General features: G+C 37.2%; 1 protein-coding gene across 2 annotated transcripts in view; it reads left to right on the forward strand.

Moving 5' to 3' along the window:
• LOC121422947 overlaps window positions 1–10,695 on the forward strand; it is a 12,864-nt gene extending 2,169 nt beyond the window's left edge. For both annotated transcript variants that reach the window (XM_041618189.1, XM_041618188.1), the window contains 5 exons: window positions 659–709; window positions 1,638–2,114; window positions 8,659–8,777; window positions 9,248–9,358; window positions 10,354–10,695. In XM_041618189.1, coding sequence (XP_041474123.1) covers window positions 659–709; window positions 1,638–2,114; window positions 8,659–8,777; window positions 9,248–9,358; window positions 10,354–10,650 — 1,055 coding nt within the window. In that variant the 3' untranslated portion in view covers window positions 10,651–10,695. The remainder of the gene's footprint in view (window positions 1–658; window positions 710–1,637; window positions 2,115–8,658; window positions 8,778–9,247; window positions 9,359–10,353) is intronic.
• Window positions 10,696–17,073: the final 6,378 nt, after the last annotated feature.

The following is a 17,073-nucleotide window of genomic DNA, read 5'->3' on the forward strand; positions in this document are numbered from 1 at the left end:
ACGCGATCAAATGGGAGGCTGAATGTCACACATTCGTACCGTTGCACACAAGACGTACCATCCAAAATGTACCGTCAAAAATGTACCATTGCACGGCTTTAGGAGGTGACGTCACAATGCAATTTCATTGAATAAGGTGACAATGCGCGTACAGCCCATTTGCTAAATGCGCAATGCTGTCCAAGATCACGTGCGCTTGTGGGATTTTGCTTTTCGCTTTCAATATTTTTGCTCCCTTTTCTTAGATTACTGGAGGGAAAAACTTGTTTTTTATATTTTCGCTAGATTCCGAGGCGTTGTACAACACAAATAGCGAATATTCTTATTCGTGCAATGGTGCGAGATTTCGTATTCGGTGAAAGAAAGAAACAGTCTATTCAACTCGGCTAACGCCTCGTTGAATAGAACATCTTTCTTTCACCTCATGCGAAATCTCGCACCATCGCACTCATGCCTATTCGCTATTTGTATACTAGTACACAATCATCAATAGTTTTGTTTAAGTTTATTAGCACCTCCTCTGCTCCCCTAATATCTCTCTTTTATGTTTCTTCTTCTTCTTCTCCTCCTTCTTCTTCTTCTCCTTCTTCCCTCTCCCCCCTTTCTCTCTTTATATTTTATGTAAACATAAAAAATATTTCTTTCTGTCTGTATATAGTCCTATTTACCTTCCTTTCTCTGGAACCAAGGAGCTGCACCGCTCAACAAAGTAAGTAACTACAACATAATTGCATTAACGTAATCTAATATCATACAGTATGTTGTAGAGCTTGCTGTCGTACGATTTCTCTTTGTTCAATTTATCATATTGATATTCCTCTTCCTGTGTATGTTTTCGATTGAGAGGGAAGCATTTTTGTCGATTAATCCGGGATGAAAATAGGTATGTATCTGAATTAAGAGTAAAATTCTACGAGCAAAACGGTGACATTTTCACCAAAATCTCTGATAACAAGTAATGATTGTTTTTACTTTCAAAATTAGCTTTCTTTTGTGAAAACGGTGTAAATCGCATTAAATCACTTATCACTCCCTGTTTTATTCTTTGTCGACATAATTAGAATTAATATAATTTCATACGATGAAATACAAAAGAACAAGTGGGAATACGGCTTGCTAGTTGCAAATTCACGAGGGCGTGAATACTGTTTATCCGAAATATACCTTAAAATGCCATAACTTTATTATTTCTTGTCCGATTTTGAGGAATTTTCAGTGTTCTGTTTTTCAGATTTTCCTTCTCTGTTCAAATAATATTATCTTCATCCTGGAGTAGGCTACCCCTTTTAAAGATATCCTAGATATAGTTTAAGGCCTCTTGGCGTATGAAGCGACTTATGGATATTTAATTGAAATATAAGAATCTTCCCGATGTCACGTTGATGAGGAAAAAGGAGATATTAAGATGATTACATATAGAATTTTTTGCATGATGATATGACCCCCCCCACCAAAAAAATAAAAATAAATACATAGATGAAAAAATAATTGAATAAATGAATGAATGAATAAATTAGTAAATAAATAAATGAATAAATAAATAAATAAAGAATAGAAAAACAAAATCAATAGAATAGGGCCCACGTAATTCCGAAAAATAATTTGATTGAAAAGTTGAACCAACTTTATATTCCTAGCCCATGAGAGTTCAACGATGGCGACAGATACGATGTCCACTGGTAGTGACCACATGATGATGGATTCGATGACGGAGATGACATCAGACATGATGGCTACGGATGGGCAACACCCGATGATGACATCAGAAATGATGCACGGTGACGAAAACACGATGGCGACAATGATGATGACCGCCGACGATCAGCACACGATGTCGACAGAAGAAATGACGAGCGACAGGGATCCTATGATGACGATGACAACAATGACAGCAACCGAGGAGACCGACGATGATGACCACACCTTGTCTGGAATTACTGCCGTTAATGTGCATCATACGATGGCGAGGGATGAGATGATGAGCACAATGATGCATAGTATGACAACGGATGAGAGAATAAATGATACATCAAATACGACTATGTCGCCATCGATGGCCATGGAGATGACCACAGGAACAATGACCGAAGAACCGGGAGCCCATATCATGAATGGTAATTAGTAGAGAGAAGGTGCGCGTGAGAGGGTGTGTGTGTGGGTGAGTGTGTGTGGGTGTGTGTCAGCCATATATGCGCTTTCTACAGGGCACACTTTACATGACTAAAAAAGCCAGTCAAGAAGTCTCCTCTTAAGGCTCGGTCCCACTGCACTTACGAATGTAGAGAGGATGTAAAACGGAAAAGAATCTTGCCATCCTTATGTATCCGCTGTGTAGGCCTACTCTTTGCATATACGTGTTTCATACGCTCTTTATACGAGTCCAACGAGCATCCGTCCACTATAGTCTAGGTGATTGGTGAAAAAATGTTCAGAAAATGGTACAAGCATGAAAATCGGCACAAAGGTAGACTAAGTTATTCTAGCAGGGGGTGCCAACGTGAGTTCACCAAACATAGCAACGGTTGCTAGGTAACATATTTACCTTAGTAACTGAGCTTAATTGGGCTTGAGTTACATTTTCACTGGCGATATGTCATACAAATTTTGATCTAAAGCATGTTCCTGTGTATCACAATAGTTTTGATCCATTTATTCATAACAAAGGTTGCTAGGTGACCCTCTTCCATAGCAACGAATTCTTTATCTTAGTTCAGATCATTATGATTTACTCAGAATAGCTCAGAAATTATATCTGGCTCATGGATTCCTCTTGTGATGAATGTTTCAATAGGTAGACAAAATGAGCACCATAGCAACTGTTGCTAAGTAACATTTTCCACGGTAACCAATTATTATAGGGTATCATTTTTATGATTATAATTTCTATGAATCGTATCTTTTATTTTAGCGCATTAATAAATTAATCACAACAACGCACGAACAACCATGTATACAAGCCCATGCGAAGTACCAGTTGCTAAGTAATATGTTTTCTGTAGCAACCAATGGTTAAAGGCCGTAAGGTAAGATTATTGGTGTGTGTACATCATAGAGCAGGGGTTCTCAAACTTTTTCTTTGAAGGGCCAGATTATACTCCAAGTAAACCTGAAAGGGCCAGGGTGAAACGGATACTTAGAAAAAAAAATGTGCTCGAAGTGCAAAGACCCTTCCGGTCGGGGTCCTAGGTGCTCTCTTGTGCAATCTTGCTCTTATTTTGGGAGCATTTAATCCAACAAATTTATAACAGTTTCATATGTTTTGACTGTCATTACTTTTATTATGGTTAGGTCTAACATGGATACACATTGTAATGATATAGAGCTATGTTTCATATTGTGACTTAAATTTTTTTTTAAAAAAACCCAGAAGAGTATCGCGGGCCGGATTGAGAAGCTCCAAGGGCCGGATCCGGCCCGCAGTTTAAGAACCCCTGTCATAGAGGTACTAATAGAAGCTTAAAAGTAAAACTTGCAGAAATTAAACTACCTCATGATACGGTTCTTATTTCAAAAGACGATGTCTATGGGCTCCATATTAATGGTATAATAATATCCACTGCTGAAAGAACCTCACCCATATTTATCCATTTGGAAATCATATTTATTCTGGATTAACTTTAACATTATGTAAAAGATCGACCCTAGGAAATAATTCCACAATATCAACGTTTAGCAAAAGGTCACTCTTGTACAAGAACTCTCCAGGAGGTCATGGGTACTAACAACCTAAATATCTCTGATCTTGGAGAGACTAAAGAATGTCCACCAAGAATTGATTGAGTCAACTAAGCTTAGAATTATTTCAAACACTTGCTAAAACTTGCCAGAAGTTAATTTTCAATTGAGTGCTTGGATACCACTTTATCCCTTGCTAACTATTCGGTGACTTGAAAGCCAACACACTTTGCCTTGGTTTACCCACTCCATTCCGTAGCCTGTGATGAAGATCATATTAGTTCTCCATGCCGTTCCCAAACCGGATGCAACGGGCAAGAGTTGATTTTGACCAGGCGATTTTAACTTAGATCAATCCTGCGCAGCTGAGGGATAACATGACGTGAAAGATCTGTTAGAATCGATTGGGACCATTCAGTTCCATTCCTTGCCTGTTGTCCTGCTTCCTGCAGCTACATTATCTATCATGACTTCTGCAGAAGTTGATTTGGACCTGTTAGGTCCGATTCCTGGTGTTTTGACCGGGAACATGCAACCCTGCAGCTCCATGCACGATCTATCATGACGTGACAGATCTTGCTAGAGTTGATTTGGACCCGTCAGTTCCCTTTCTATATATATAGGCATGCTGGCATGGATTCTGTAGCTAAATGACTTGATCCTGCTGAAGTGGATTTGGACCCGTCCGTTCTTTTCCAGGTGTTTTGACATGGAACATTCCTGCAGCTCTAGGATTTGTCATCACGTGAAAAATTTTGCAACTGTTTATTTGGACCAGCTAGTTCTGTTTTCAGGCGTTCTGGCCTCAATCCTGCAGCTCTGGGATCTATCATGATTTGAAAGCTTGTGCAGAAGTTGATTTGGACTTGTCCGTTATTTTTCTAGGTGTCTTGACCAATGGATCAATCCTGCAGCTCCAGGACATAGCATCACTTGAAAGATCTGTTAGATTCAATTTAAACCATTCAGTTCCGTTTCCAGGCATGTCGGTCTGGATCCTGCAGCTACATACTCAATTGTGACTTCTGCAGAGGTTGGCTTAGACCTGTCAATTCCTATTCCAAGTGTTTTGACCTGGATTGGTAATGTAGCTCTGGGATCTATCATGACGTGAAAGATCTTGCTAGAGTTGATTTGGACCTGTCAGTTCTGTTTCTAGGCATGTTGGCCTGGATCCATGCAGTTATGTGATTGGTCTATCATGACTCGATCCTGCAGAAGTTGATTTGGACCTGTCCGTTCTGTTTCCAGGTGTTTTGACCTGGATTAATCCTGCAGCTCCAGGATCCATGACTTGAAAGCTTGTGCAGAAGTTGATTTGACCTGTTAGTTCCAATTGCAGGTATTTTGGCCAGGATTCTGCAGCTTCAAGATTGATCATGACTTGATAGATCTATGCGCAACTGACTTTCTCACCTACGTATGTGAAGCACTTGTGATATCAGGTTGGCTGGATGCGATCCATACTCGGCCACAAAACAGTAGCTTTAAGTTCTGATATGATTCTTCTTCCTTCCATATACCTCCAATACTTGGAGGCATGTCCAACGCAGATGGAAATTACCACCTTGCCTCGCAATATAATTTCCTTATGGAGAGAAACGTTTCTTACATTTTGATTGATGAACATCAATGAACATCATCCATCGAAGAGGATGATGACTGTAACTTTCTTGATGTATTTCTCTGTTGCCTCTGATATTCTTTGTCGAGCATACTGCATGCTTCACAGTAGTCTTGTTTTCCCGTATTTATGATTAACCCATAGTCTTAACTTAAATTTTGAAATAAATATATGCCCTACTTTGAAAAGGCATGTGCGACACATAAAATGTACGTTCGATTAATTTGCTAGAATTGTACCCATAGTCCCAAGTTTTTTAAAACTTACAGTGTAAATATAAATCACTTATTTTCTTCATCATCTAGAAACTATTGCAAAATATCATGTAAATTATATAAATGAATCAAGTGCCCAGTATTATGATTAAATAAAAGAGATACATACAGTGGCAATTGCTTCTAGTAAACTTGAAATTAGAATAATTAGTGTTTTTTTTAAGATGCTCAAATATAATGGGCAAGAATGATGAAAGAAGTCATTTTAAGCAGGTTGCAGAGCTCTGTACGAACACCTTCGCATTGCTTCCCATTTTCCATCCATACTTTTTGATGACCTGGTACAACATACAATATCTTGCATTTTACTGCTTCATCTTCATGATTTGTAGGATGCAGCGTTAATGATTAGTGTCAATTACAGAGATAGGAATTTCTTTTAAAAGATATTGTTGTATAATCGACAAATGTACTGCTTCGTGACATATTCACAAGTGGTACATGTACAGTCGATGCTTGAAGCTGTTTCATGTCTACTGTCCATGCTATACAGTGAACATACAGTCAATGATGCTTGAGGCTGTTTCAGGTCTACTGTACATGCTATTCAAGTCAGAAAATAATATCAAAACTTTACTGACAAGTAAGTGTGTGGGGGCATTAATCGCCATTGCTTCCCAATGAAGCTTTGTCATTTGGGAGCGATTAGTCTAATTATCAATCAAATTTTAGCTTCCCCTAAAATTTAAGTGTCTTTCCCAGTGTTCCATGTACATCCACTACAATCATGACAATACCCTGTCACATTTTCATAACAGGCGAGATGCTAATAATTATTAGTAAGAACTTTCAATGACCCGGTGATGACTTTTGTTGGTGTGTTAGATTTGTCATGTATGAGTAAAAAGTATGAAGATATATCACATCCTGTAGATCAAAAGTAGGTTTATTACCTAGATACGATTATTATGCAGATATTAGGATTATTTGGACTGCTTTTGATGTTTTCAGGCTTATTAGATAGTTTTTACTCCTAGGTTTCATACTTTGACCAGTTTTCTAACAATTTTCATTCAAATATTATTACCAGATGTGGTATTCAGGAATATTATCTATAGTTGCTATGGAAAATGTGTTGCTTAGCAACTGTTGCTGTACACGATGGGAACGTTGCTTGATATGTGATAGTAAATTTGGCGCTTAGAAGTAAAAATGCTGTTTTTTAGATGAAGATAACACCCCCAAAATGGTGGTTGCTAAGGTAAATATGTTACCTAGCAACTGTTGCTATACGAAGAGAGATCAGGTTGGCACCCTCTGCTAAAAATGTTCAGCACTGTTTACTCTACCTGTCAGCCAAATTTCATGCTTGTACCATAATCTGAACAATTCTTGCTATATTTTGCACCGATCATCCAGACTACTATATGATTTCATTGTTCGCCTATTTTGCCCACTGTCTGGAGCGGATGAAAACGAATGGAGCACCCCGAAATTTTGCTTGTCCGCTATATCCGTTATGAGTATGAACTTTTCAGTAGTTTTCCTTTTTTCTCCTTTACATATAATTTTCATTCTTGTACATATTGTATATTGTATTTTATATTGGTGAGAAAATAAATAAATTGAGCATCACCTTCAACTAGTTTTCGTCCGTTGGCCAGTGACGGACCAGCCCTTTGTTATCCCATACAATGGACATGTCGGATTTTAAAACCAATCCTCAAATTCTCAGCCAACCCAAAATACGACGCATGATGTGAACATACAAATAAATGATTTGATCAAATTAAAGGAGAGTAAATAGCGACATAAAATAATCTAAATAGTCGCAAGCGAGCAAAGCGAGTCAACAAAAAAAAGTAATATTTCTAAGACGAAAATCGATATCGAAAGGAAAATAATAATGTTTCAGAGTATTCATATTTTACTGTACAGTGCGTCCCACAAAAATGAAACCGAGATTTATCTATTTATCGTAACAATCTCAAATATAATAGACAAATGACCTACCATTGTAAAGCTTAGAATCTCCCCTTTCATCTTAAATTATTTAGATTATTTCTCATTCATGCATGAATGAGCAAAAATAATTTGAAGAGGGGATACGCAAAAGTCACTTGGCGGGCTGTATCTGGGTTTCAATAAGAAAAACACATTTAAAAAAAGTTTAATATTTGCTTTTTAATATGATTCCCTAATTACAGAAAATGATCAAGAAATAACAAAGTTCTGGTTATTTGAAATAAGGCCTGAATTTAGATAATTTAATCAAATGAAGAGATTTTACAGGCTAGCGTTCAGACTCACTTTGTTGACGATCAGCCATGAATTAAGTATTTTGTTAGCCGTGCGATAGCGTATGTGGGAAAAGGTGAAACACGTTTATTTAATGAAATTATGGAAATTCAAGCATTGTTGCAAGGGAACAGAACTTTTTTACTTCTTGACCATTTTCTGCGATGAACCTTTTAGGCATGTGGTTTTCTTTTTGAAATTCAGATACCACCCGCCAAATTAGTTCAAAATGAGTTCAAATTGTTTTTGCTCACTCATGCGTGAATAAGGAATGATCTAAGTAATTTCAGATGAAAGAGGAGTTTCTAAGCTTTACACTGGTAGGTCATATGTCTATATTATTTATGATTAAGTTATGATAAATCATCGCTAAATCTCGGTTTCGGCTTTTGTGGGACGCACTGAGAATACTGATAATATTCCGTCTTCATATTCTCTTTCCGAAATTCGGTTGTGAGATGTTCTTAACACGTTTGAATGGAATAATTTACAAAGATGAAATAAGGGGAGGGGGTGATTATTTTATGTTTTAATTGTGACGTCATACGCAAACAGGTGCAGCTTAGCAAATTGTGTGAGGCGGACACGTACATCATAATTCGGCAAATGTGGTTCTTCAAAAGCTCAGCGCATGTTTGGTAAACTTCCCAAGCATTACATACTTATTTACTTATCAAAGACGCAAGTGAAAATGCAACCACAATAAAATTACGATAAATGAGTTTTTTACTATTAATCTTTTTGACTAGGTAATACTTTAAGGGTCATTTTGATTTGAGCTTCTAATCAAAATTTATCTCTTAGTTCACTCATTTTCCCTTTTAAAACATACTATTTACTTTTCAGAAAGTGTGACAATTATGATGAACATGGATAATATGACTCACCAAGACCAGCATGGGCATTCTAGTATGTCAGCAATGGGCATGACGTCGACTCCCAGAATTCATCATACATCACCTGCGGTAAGACTTCATTCTGATAAATGATTGATGATGATGATGATGAAGAGGATGATGGGGATAATGATAACGATGATGATGAAGGTGGTAGTGGTGGTGATGATTATAATGATGATGATGATGGCAATGATGATTATGATGATGATGATGGCAATGATGATTATGATGATGATGATAATGATGAAGATGATGATGATGATGATGATGGTGGTGATGATGATGATAATAATGATGATGATGGCAAGGATTATCGTGATGACGATAATGATTGTGATGACGACAGATGATGACGATGATGGTGGTGAAGATTTTGGTGGTATTTGTGATGATAACAATCATGGTTATGATCATGATTATCATCTCTGTCTTGCCATCCTTCCATCCATCCATCCATCTATCTATCTTGCGATTATAGGTCAGCAAATTTCAATCTAATTGACAAAAGTTTTGTTTTTGCTATTTCCAATCCGTAGATGGCGCTAGCTTGTTTCTCATGTCAGACCACATCGATGACATCCGTATGCTACGACATGCAGAACGACACGTCGCCTGTCGTCACCTGTGCTGTTGGTGAAATGTGCGGGGTGAGTTGTTTGCAGCCAAGATCAGCGGTACTAATATTAAAAAAAAAATGATTTGACATAAATTTGATCTAATTTATCAAAAAAAATCAAAACAAGAAAGATGGCACGGTGATCTGTTCGCATTATCAAACCTTCCTTATTAAACATGTTAAAGTATTTTCAATCCCCCTCATCCCCTCATTTATATTTCTCTTGCAATATGCAATAAGACTTTTATGATTTTGTACACAAGAATAGGCCTAATGAAGGAAAAGCTATGCGAATTGTCTGATGAAAAGGTATCGTGTGATGACAAAGATGTCAATTAGGTCAGTGTGCGTGATAAATTGCAATTTCTAACCCGCTAACTAGGGGCTTGAAGTATGCCCAACGACACTGTATTAGTATTCCTGCTTTGTACCGTTATGACAAATTTATGTGACCTTTATTATATTCATTTCGTGACTTATTCATTAGCTATGACATCAATAATATATAGTGAAATCTTCAGATCTAAAAAGATGAAGATTCAGACGAAAATCGTTCTGCGCATGCTCAGACCTGAGCACAGTCGAGACTGAGCTAGCTAGCGCAGATCAAAATTCATTTGAAGCTCCCGTCATCCGATTCATATACCGGACTTTTCGTATTTATGGAGAAACTCTCTACAACGCACGAATTCCTTTGAAAATGCAAGTCAAACCACAGTGAAGAGCTTAAAGGCTTTTGTCGAAATTTGGTGGACCTCGGGAAAAGCATCGCTATCTCTTGACTCTGGACAACGACATATTTGCAATTGTTCGTACGGTGCAAATATTTGAATGATCTGATGTACCTGTCTACCAACTCAGCTCAGCTCTTCATTGTGATTCGACTTACATTTTCAAAGGAATCGATGTGTTGTAGAGAGTGTCTCAATTCGTAGTAAATGCGATAACTCCCAAATGCCTAAGCTATACGCTTTCCTTCCTGCTATCTAAAGCTCCGTGACAATTTCTGCTATTTTTTTCTAACAGACCGTACGGTATGATCAAGGATTCGGTACCAACCTTGTCAATATATCAAGGATGTGCTTTTCTGGAAGCTGTCCCAACACGGAAGTTGATGACATGGCTTGTGAGACGTCTCATCCGCCACATCGCCGATGCGTTCAGTGCTGCTCAGAACACAGGTGTAACCGGCATGTCAATAGCAAGGGTGTTTCTTCAATCGTCGACTCCAAAATGGCGTCTATTGTCGGTGGCCTGTTGTTATCTGTATCAGTTACTTTAGCCGAAACCCTATACAAAGATTATCCCTTTCAAGATGTGTGATTGATGATTTCCCAGTACTTGATTATACATAAAGTTCATCCCTTTACCCAACTAACCTTGCAAATTATATGATACCATGCCTTTCAATACTACGAAGTGCATTTAACAAAATTAATATAGGGTTATCCTTTATAAGCTAGATTTTTTTTCTTCAAATCGAATAACCAAGAATTATTCAATTCTTGTAGTAATATGCAACACACGTTGCTGCAGTTTTCAAATAAATCATTCCGAGGAAGGGAGGGGAGAGGAGGTAAAGTTACCCGGTGAAGGTACAGTTTGAGGTCCATACATGTATAATATTGATTAAAGTTATAACAAATTTAATCATTAGGTTTCATTTGCTTTTGTTCTGATGATTCTGAACCGCCCTTTTGTCCCCACTGTTTAAATCAACAGAAAACAGTCAGGAAAACTCGGATAGACCGAATATTATGGGCATTCGAGGCAATTAAACAAATTATAAAATGAGCGAATCAAGATTTCAGGGACCACCCTATCCTACAGCATGTTCAAGAAGATATTCCACGTAGGCATGATAGGTGTGCGAATTGGAATAGGTCAACTATCATACAGAATTCGTCTAGATGCTTTTTTACACTAATATATGGGGGAAATGAAAGATTCGACACACAAGCAAAATATATAGAGTATGTTTAAAACCTCATACAAATATTCATTGACATCATAATTGTTTAAGAGTAACGAAAATTGATATGACTTATTTGATGGGCATAATGGCTTAATGTTCAGACTGGAAGAAAAACAATGAATAGAAGTCACATGGAACATTATTAATAGTGGATGGCTTAAATATTATGGTGCCTCGATCTAAAAACCGCTTTAAGATGCCTTATAATGACGAACAAAATATTTTCTCTTTACGATCTGTTTCTTGTTTTTTTTTCTTTATTGTTTTCCCTTTTATCCCTCTATTTGTTTTGTTGAGTCTTCATTATATCTTAACTACGTACTTTACTTTGCCCTGTTTTCTTTTAGCCTAAGTCGTATTGTTATGCTCGTTTTTTGTATTTCTATGTAGTTATCTTGTTATAGATTTTTTTAGTATTATTTAAGTCTATTTAGTTTTATTAACATGACTATGTGGAATATGTGCACTTAATTTCTGGGTAAAGAATGATGCATGCATTTCATAGAATATTTTAAGACTCGGGCACTAGGTATACCCGAACAAATTAATGTGTATTTTCTTTTTTTAAAAGACAGTGATATGGTTCATTGTTATCTGATAGACCATCATCGTCATCTCAAACCATGACCGATCAATAGAATTGGCCATTAGTAGCAGTCATTAGCAAATTTGTCTCTATAATAAATGAGTGGTCACATGATAGATTTCAGCCAATCATTAGATTGGGATGCATATCACCAGTTTACAAGATAAGATAATTATTTCCATTGTTGTTTAATTTATCTTTTATCTATTAGTTGTATGATTTTTCTTGTTCAGTCTTTACTGTAATATGCTTCGTGTTTATCAACTGGATTATGATTTATCAAAGATTAAATGTGCAATCCATTTATTGGTGAAGAGTGACGATGAGTAGAATATTTCAAGTCTCAAGATAGCGTTATTCACTGAGGTTGTATTACTGTAGCTGCGATAATATTCTGGTGCCTCATCAACTAACTGGTCTGTAGATGATGCAAAAAATAAATTGGATACTATGATGTTACTATTCATTTTCTTATTCCAAAAGTTGATCATGTTAACGAGAAACATCCTTTAGTTGATCGTGTCTATCTCCACCTTTTAAAACATATTCAGTCTTCACTTATCTTAAGTTTTTCTTTATTCTTAACTTGCACTTCAAGTTGAAATGGTAGTAGTATTATCATTTATGATTGTAATAATTTTTGTCTATATTTTTCTGTTAATTTTCTACTTCATCGTATTCATTTCAGTTGACATGAAAACGTGGAGCACTCTTACAGACTCCTGATCACGCAGATAATAGCCATTTGGTGCCACATCCGGAATTTCGAGAATGAATAAAATGTGCAATATATTTAACTTATAATGTATCGATATTTATATGCAGGCTATATTGATGTAATTCAAATGATGATCCGGCTTAAATAGTCAAACTTGACTGAAAAGCCATAAAAAAAGATGCCTTAGCCCTGTTTCACTACTACGCCCGATAACTGGTTTATTAACGCTTTGATTCCGAATGAACAATCTCACTATTTCAAAGTATGCCCTTGATCAAGGCATTTTAATCGGAATCAGATTGTTGGAGTTTAGGCTCTTCTCGATACCATGCAGCATTCGGCATTAATATATTTTATTATAGGCCCTGTGTATTGACGTCTTAGCTTGACGGCTGTGCATTGACGTCTTAGCGCCCCCCCCCCCATCTAGAGAGACTGAATCGATTCCGTTTACGCATATTCTTATATCCTCTGAGGGAGGGCGCTATATGCAATTACGACGTCACATGCATATTGGTCTAAGGTAATTCGATCAATGACAACTCTTTGTGAGACGTGGACACTTAGTATGGTTAATGTTACTGTAGTAGTGAGAATGTGGCGTCCATCTTGCGACTATATGCTCAACATTCAAGCACGAGGGGTTTAAGATTGTTTTCTTTGGTAGGCCTAACGAGGTTTTTTCAAAGTGTTTTATTTATATCGTATATTGTTTGAATTGATAAACATTTGTTATATCTTTGTCATTCCGTCATAGTAGATTTTTATTAAACACTATAGTTTTGTATCAGTCTTCAAAGACATCGTTTCTATTACTACATTTTATATCATGTACATGTAAGTGTCCTACTCTCTTCGTTTCTTTCTCTGTCTCTCAAAATCTAGAACACCTTTTCTCACTTTACCCCCCCCCCTCACCTCTCTCTCCTCCTCCTACTCCTCTACCGTCTACAATCTATCTATCGCTACTAGAGACTGAGCCAAGCTTACGTAATATCTATGAACATTGATTTTTTTTTATCTGTCAAGCAACACACCCCTTTAAAAGAATGAATAAATAAACCAATAAGTAAAAGAAAGAAATCGAAATGAAGAGAGTAAAGAAAGGGGTTTTACCAGAATGACACAATCATTTGCGATTAATCATCAGATATACATGTAGATGTATATAAGCTAATAGTGAGCAAAGAGTTTGATATTTTTAAGGTTTAAAAAAATCCTTTTTTGTCCATTTTAATGGCAAAATTGTGTTCACGGCCCATTGTTGGATTTACAGAGTATAAAGCAGTTATTTTTGGTTAATTTGATAAAGCGTTTGCTGGCAATTAATACATTTTCGATATCGCATTTGGAAGCAGTGGAAACTGCTCTTTACGCTTTACCAAACCCTCCCACCAAGACTCCATTTTTATTTTTAACCGTGGACTTTGTGTGTGTGTGGGAGGGGGTTGCGCGCGCGCGCGTGTGTGTGTGAGGGAAATGGGTTAGAGTGGGTGTGGATGTATGAAAGAGAAAAGAAGGGGGATAGAGATAGATTTGGGAAACAGGAGAGAGACAGACAGACAGAGAGAGAGAGAAAGAGAGAGTGTAAAAAGAGAACGAGAGAGACACACACAGACAAAACATCAATAATTTCATCGAGACGGTCTTGTAAAAGATAAACTTGAAGGAAACGGATGTTTCCATAAAAGACAAGCCATTTAAAAATGTTCCAATTGCTTCAACTATGTGAAGCAATGAACTTGGCGCCTCGTGCAAAGTCAGGGATCACTGTAATGTTGTTTCGACATTGTAGCAAACATTGATCTGTTTATAGAAAACATTCATTTTACCTAACCAAATGGGATATCAAATGGGCATCTATCAATTCAATAGATTTTGCAGAGGATTTTAGTTATGTAGTTTGGGATCTCTCATCACTGCAAATAGTTAATTGACGCCAATATCATATTTCCATTACTACATTATTATCTTTTTTATGATTTATTCGCTTGTGTGATTCCATTTAAACATTTTGATTGCAATGCGGTAGGAGTAGATCTAAGATTTAAAATCCCAATTTGTGAAGAAATAAGGAACATAAAAAAATGTTGATCATACGTCTATGCGTGTAACGAACACACAAAAATCTGGATAAGTGGACACTGCAATACAGCGGAGTCGCACTCAAAAGTATCGTCTCTGTTTAACCTGCGGATCGTGAGTACTGTTCGTTCTATTCCTCGCCCTCCTCGACCCGCACCATCATCCACCCCCTCCACCCCTCCCCTCCCCCTTTCAACACGGTCTCCTTCTCCATCTCTCCATTTCTCCCCGGTATCTCCCTCTAATTATTCTCCATCAGACCCTGCCCTATCTCTAGCTCCCTCATATCTATCAAACATTTTGGGTGTCGCTTTCATCCACTAACTTTCTCCATTACGAAGCGCGACGATATCACAATTGCATTTGTCATTTACCACTTGATATTCTTGCACTCAAAATATGTTCGTGGTTATCTTCATCTATAGTACTTTGAAGGTACTCCTTAAATGAGGTGTTAATTATGATGACTGTGTGTGTGTAATTGTTCTTATTACAGGGGTGTAGCAATCAGAAAAAATACCTGAATATGTAATGTTTTACGAACGACTCTTGCTGATCCTTTCCTGTGGGAATGATACACAATTAGGGTTACAAGCCGGGGGGCCACTTACATTGACGAGTGGATACCATGCGTGACCAAAAAAAACACGTAAAAAGGATGTCCTTTTCACGATAGGGCACGTTACGTACGTAACGTGATAAGGGTGTCAAAAACACAAAAATAATGAAAAAAGGGTATCTATTTCGCTAGGAAAATTACGTGTTTAGGGTCGAATTTGCGGGGATGATAAAACAAAATTAAAATGTTTTATAAAGGATGTCCTTTTGCCCCAATACTACGTGTTTAGAGTCCTATTTGCGCGAGGTGTAGAAGGTGAGGTCGTACTAAACCAAATAAGGTAAAGCCGACGACCGAAGGACCCGTAACAATAAAACATTCCTGTACTTGTTTAGGGGTTCATTTCAGGGAATATTTGCCAAGAGTATCGTTTTGTTTCCAATACTTGTTAAGGGTAGTGTTTCACACGCCAATACTTGTTAAGGGGTGCATTTTCAGAATATGGAAATTACGTGTTTAGGGTGCTTTTCGAGACCCCATGGTCGCGCATGGTATCCACTCGTGAATGGAAGTGCCCCCCCCCCCCCGGGGTTACAGGTCGATCGGAAACTCGGTCGTAACTTATGACAGGAGTCCACTTGACCGTCACCAGTTCTCGCCAATGCAAAGTGACTGTGGCGTATAGTGTCACCCAAAAGGTGCCCAGTGGCGTGCAGTTGCTAAAACTGCCTCCGAACATGCGCGTTGAGGCGCGTAACTGCCCCAAATTCAATTCTTGGAACAACTTTTTTTTTACGAACAGCTTTATGAAACACCTATCGAACACTTGGATGTTTTTAGTCAGCGTATGCCGACGTACTGTACATGTGGCCAGTCTTTTTCTTGTTTGATTCCCTTTCTTGGTGCCAATACTGTTTAAAATAATCACAAAATATCAGGAATTCTGATTCTCTTTATGAAGAATCATTTGTAGTTTTAACAAAAGTCAATTCCTGGTATAAAGAAAATGGATTACTAAATAGGCTCAAAATAGCAAACGTACGTCAGCAGACGCTCAGGTCACACACCAATTTTGTTTAAGAAGAAATATAGATGAGCCCGATACTCATCCTTTCTGATGGAACTGGTATACTGTTAAAAAAAAACTGATTTTACAGAAAAAAGAGTGGATTTTTGCCGAAAGCAATAACAGAATCATTATGTTAATTCATAAAACAGGAATTTTTCTGCAATTTAACAGAACAGGTCTGTTTAAAAAGGGGAAAAGGGTGTTTTATTTAAGGAAATAAAGAAGGTTTGAGACTCTCCTGCAGGAACTTCTTTTATTTTAAGGATAAATTTTCTAACAGTGTATAAATTTAAATCCATTGACAGGGAATGGAATCCGGGACAATGGATATAGAGGCCATCGTTCTAGCGACTGGTAATCAATGGCCCGGGTTCGATCCCCTAAATCAGTGCATCGGAATTTGAAATAAGTCAAATGCAATTCTGTACATTGTCCATTATGATATCAATTACACACCAAAAAAAAAAAACGTGATAAGCAATTTGAAAACTGATTTATATCATGTATAATAATATGTCTGCATAATTTATAGAGCATTCATATATAGAAAAAAATCATAATGATAAAACTGGTATTGAGTATTTGACCAAAAGTAGGTTGAAAGAATGTGAATTCCTTTGATTTAAAATATTCTTTTAGGGAATTCCTATCCCAGCGTTTGCCTGAATGACGGAAACGATTTTGACACTATGCACTTCAATTCAAAGTGCATTTCCTTGTCGTACAGGGAAAAAAATGACGGCTTGGTGTAGAG

Source organism: Lytechinus variegatus, chromosome 10 (genome assembly GCF_018143015.1).
Source record: "Lytechinus variegatus isolate NC3 chromosome 10, Lvar_3.0, whole genome shotgun sequence".
Lineage (NCBI taxonomy): Eukaryota > Metazoa > Echinodermata > Echinoidea > Temnopleuroida > Toxopneustidae > Lytechinus > Lytechinus variegatus.